Below are 4,794 nucleotides of genomic sequence, written 5' to 3' on the forward strand. Positions count from 1 at the left end.
GAAATGGATTTAAATAATTTTTACTTCTATAATATAATTTATTGCATTTATTCTTTATTAGTATTAACAATCCATTCTAGTAAAATTTTGTATTTCATTTTGTGTTATACATGTAAAACTTAAAGGTGCCCTTACTAACTGAAATTACAGTTTTTAAAAGGCAGCTATCTATACGAGTGTTGAATTTAGTTAAAATCAAAATGTAAATGAGGTGCTGTTGTATAATTTTAATTGATTTCCTATTTAAAAATTCTCAAAATATATGGTGTACAACATTAAGGTAAATAGAAATAGAAATAGATTTTTTTTGTAATTCAGAAAAAATAAGGAGCCTCATTCTTGTTGTACTTGTAAGAGTTTATTTGAAAATGTGAAATCTGGGGAATCGGTACATACAAACAGTTTACCTGTTAAGGGTAAAATCCTTTCTAGATAGTGAGGTTGTTACGGCAATTTTCACAATCTTAGGGGATTGCTAAAACGTCGATCGAGCATTTTCATTGATAGAAAGAGTATCAGTTTTGATTGTTAAAATGTTTATTGATTTTTAATTGTTGAAGATTTATAGTGGGTCCTTATGAAGAGAAGGATTATACAACGCGATCAAGTAATGCAAATACGTTTATTAGACAACAGGCTGTGCCAAATGATCCTACAGTGGGGGGAGGTAGTAGCTGGAGATATCAAAGAAAACATCGAAAAAATAGCATATATCACCTTGTTATCCAAGCGTTATATTGTTATAAAAGAATTGTGCATGCAATAAAATGCTCTGGAAGGCATCATTCTTGTCCTCATCCATTTAGCTGTCTATTCTATACAGTTCAGGTTCGTAATTGGTTAAGTTTTGATTTTTTTAAATTACGACATTATACTTGGAAATTAAGACAGTAACTAGTCGGTTATATGTATATCATATTATCATCTAGTGCGATACTTCATGAGACGACCAATCACCCTTCGTGGGATAATTTTCTAAGAACGATGGAAAACGTATTTCTTCATTCCTGTAAGAGGATCTTAATACAAATTGTAATTATTGTTATTTTGAAATTGATTTTCAAAAAAAGTTGAGTGGTTTGCTTCTATCTAACAAAAATATTAAATACCAATTTTTGTCACTAACTTTATTTAGGTACTTCAAAGTTTTCATAATATAACTAGCTCTCTATGGGTTGATTTAGAAAAACGTTGAAGTTGTTTTTTCTTTCTGTCTAATCATAAACTCTTAAAAACCTGAAATTACATAAAATTTTTAGAAACCTAAAACCGAGTCTCAAACTGAGGATTACATCTTGAGTATCGAAACTCGTTTTAGTTGCTAGACGTTTTGTGGAATTTCGGGTTTTAAGTGTATTTAGTTACGTTCCACAGCAATCAATTATATTTTATGTATCTAATTATAAGCCATCTCACAAATTCTCATATCTTTAACTTTATTTACTTTGAAATTACTATACAATCGTTCATTCCTATTTACGCACTATTTTTGGAATTGACTTTTGATTATGGAATTTCGGCATTGTTTCGTTATATTTGTTATAGATGTAGTCACCGTACTTATTTCGTTTGCCTTTTTGTACACGTACATATATAAAATAGAATAAAGGACAGTGTACACAGTGCACACGAATTCGGGTTGTCTGTTATCAAACACGTAATTTTTTATTATTTGGTGTATTAGGTTTAACTTGACTCATCTTTTTAATTAGATGCCTTTTTATTTTATATTGTCTGATCGTATTAAAAGATATCTTCGGGCTTTTGTTTTACCTATTATTGCTAAGCAAGAATGATACATATTTATTACAAATACTATCTGTAGCTACTTACGAAAAATATTCTTAAATTATGATATGCATTATTCTTGTTTCTACTACATATTTGTAAATTTGAAAACCATTTCTTTCAAAGGCAGCTATTATGGTATAATTTAATTGTTTTTTTAGGGAACGAGTAAAATGTTTACTGTTGGTTTAGGAATCCAATTAGCGTTGAGATTGACAATGAATTTAAAACAGTTNTTTACGACAAGGAAATGGTAAGTAACCAGAAATAATTTATTTATTTAGTAAAACCAGAAAAAAGAAATACAAGCAGTTACAGCATTATATTCTTAAATTATGATATGCATTATTCTTGTTTCTACTACATATTTGTAAATTTGAAAACCATTTCTTTCAAAGGCAGCTATTATGGTATAATTTAATTGTTTTTTTAGGGAACGAGTAAAATGTTTACTGTTGGTTTAGGAATCCAATTAGCGTTGAGATTGACAATGAATTTAAAACAGTTAATAATGTCCCCGTCTTCGTTTAAAAAAGTATTTTTTAACAAAAGAACCATATCTTTAGCTACTGCCTTGGGAGGATACTGTGGACTCTTCAGGGTTTGTTTTTCATTAAATTGAAAATAAAAAAAATCAAGGACGTTTTTGTTGTTAGGCTGTCTGCTGTTTAATGCGTCATATAACAGGAAAAGATAGCTGCTATCATGCCATACCAGCTGGATTAATAGGTGGTATCGCATTTTCTCAATATTCTGACACGACTATTGCACTTTATATTATGTGGAAGATGGCACAGGTCAGTATTAAAATTACATTTTCCGATTGTAAGTATTTGTACAGTAGAATCGTGACAGTGAGAACTTCGCATAACGAAAAGAGCGCATAATGTGACCAGCATATTAATTATAACCCTAATTATAAATCACCTTACACATTGACTCTAAAAATCGTTATTTCGTAATTGCTGTTTTGTCATTGTTGTAAAGTTTCGATATATATAAAATAATTCGAAGTGGTCTGCATTATACGCATACGTAATCCTAAAATGTAGCATCGTGCTACAAATGGCGTTTACTGCGCCATTTGTATTGTTTTCGATATATATATTTTATAGTTACTTTCCCAGTCGTATTACATTATCTATAGAGAGATAGGTACATTGTTTGTTGTTAACGGTTGTGCTATTTGTGCTTGTGTATGTCTATGGGTTCAGTAATTTTTATACTTATTAATACATACGGGAGAAATCTACAATTTGTAAGATAAAAAGATAAAAACAAAAATAGGGACTAATCTGTAACGCTGTGAGAAATACATTAATGCCGGACTAGGTGAAAGAAAAAACTTAGAGTTTGGAGTTTCTCAGTGTAGAAAAATACATGTGGTTTCTTGATCAGCCAGATTAAAATTTAATTGTTAGTGGAAAATATAAACAATTTACAGTTAGTAAGAAATGGATACAATGATTTAAAAAATGGTTTGGAATTCGCTGTTCAAAATTTTCTGGATATAAGTAATTTCCTTAATATTTGTTACTGTTTTTTAATGGGTACCAAGTATTAGTGGTTTATGTTTGCATTTATGCTTATTTTGTCAATGATGCATATTTATTGCATATTAAGTATAACATTTTTTAACTTGACAAAATCGGTAATTTTGGTTTATATTATCCTAATTCTACTTGTCCCAATACAATTGCTAATTTCCGTTTATTATTTATACAAAGTCTAATTTTGTATTACTTTATTTGTATTTTATTTACATATACATACTTTTTTAATTACTTTTACAGATGACGTATTCATTAGGGGTTGAAAAGGGCATTCTGCCAGATGTACCTGGATTTACAGCATTTTTATATTGTCTTAGCACGGCAATATTATTTCATGCAGCTATTTTAGAACCAACCAATCTTAGGCCGAGTTACTGGAAATTTTTGTATTCTCTCTCTGGTGGAAGGTAAGAAATTTAATTTAAGCGTGAATTCAAAGCATATTTTTCGTTTTTGTTTAATTGCTAAATTGGTAAATATTTTTTGTTTCTTATTTTTCTCTTCACGTTTTAATGTTCATAGTTTCTTTAGATCTTCGTTTTATTATTATATTAAACATCATCATTCTTCTGAAATTACCTCCAAATTCCCGTGTCTATGCTATATCTAATACGGTACTTTTTGTCAATTTTTTTATACATAACTCCAGCTGTTTTGTTTTATTTTCATATTCATAAACTAATTTTTAATTTTATTGATTAGTTTTTATTTGGACATTCTCGCAAAGTAATTAATTATATCTATAGTAAAGAAGTGTTTTAATTGTAAGATGCAATATACATTTTTTTTCTGAAGATAATTAGGAATGAAATTTTCAGAATTGCTAGTATGAATCGTAAACCTTTAGATGTCTGGGGTCTTGGAACATCAGATTCTCTGGCTAGCGTAATCAAAAAATATGGAACGAAACCTGTAGTTAAATTTTATATATGATTGTTATTGTTTTGAGTCTTCTTATACTTGTATTATTTAAAAAGCAAATGTGATCGAAACGTATTTGAAAAGCGCTGAGAAATGGTTGGCATACAAGACACCATGGTAAAGGTATAGCATGACAAAAAAATATCAGTTGTTCCCATTGTAGACTGAATTATTTAACTAAATAGCTTTATATCACTGTATTTATATATTCGATTATATAGTGCAGAGTTTTAAAATGTAACTAGTTTTCTTATACATATTTAAATTTTTCGCTCAATGAGCGCTAGTTTTTTCTGTTATTAATTAATTAATTAATCTTATTTTGCTCAAAACATTAGGTTTTATAAATATATACTTGCAACAACTTTGGTGCAGTAGATATAAATTATGTTGTGTCTAAGAGCTACTGCTATTTTCATAAAGGTAAAATGTACGGTTTTACTTATACATTTTCTAACGTAGCTACATAGATATTTGATAAGATAAATGGTGCTTATTGTTATTATGTAATTGTTCGGATTTTATTGTGTTA

The 4,794-nt window shown here is 28.8% G+C and overlaps 1 protein-coding gene across 1 annotated transcript in view; it reads left to right on the top strand.

Annotated features, from left to right (window-relative positions):
* LOC108742482 (transmembrane protein 135) overlaps positions 1-4,503 on the top strand; it is a 6,642-nt gene extending 2,139 nt beyond the window's left edge. The window contains exons 4-8 of the mRNA XM_018477714.2: positions 561-828; positions 2,222-2,389; positions 2,445-2,585; positions 3,582-3,748; positions 4,160-4,503. Of these exons, the coding sequence (XP_018333216.1) occupies positions 561-828; positions 2,222-2,389; positions 2,445-2,585; positions 3,582-3,748; positions 4,160-4,274 (859 nt within the window). The 3' untranslated portion in view covers positions 4,275-4,503. The remainder of the gene's footprint in view (positions 1-560; positions 829-2,221; positions 2,390-2,444; positions 2,586-3,581; positions 3,749-4,159) is intronic.
* The last annotated feature ends 291 nt before the right edge of the window (positions 4,504-4,794 follow it).

The sequence above is a fragment of the Agrilus planipennis genome, unplaced genomic scaffold (genome assembly GCF_000699045.2).
Source record: "Agrilus planipennis isolate EAB-ADULT unplaced genomic scaffold, Apla_2.0 scaffold336, whole genome shotgun sequence".
NCBI classification, from domain to species: domain Eukaryota; kingdom Metazoa; phylum Arthropoda; class Insecta; order Coleoptera; family Buprestidae; genus Agrilus; species Agrilus planipennis.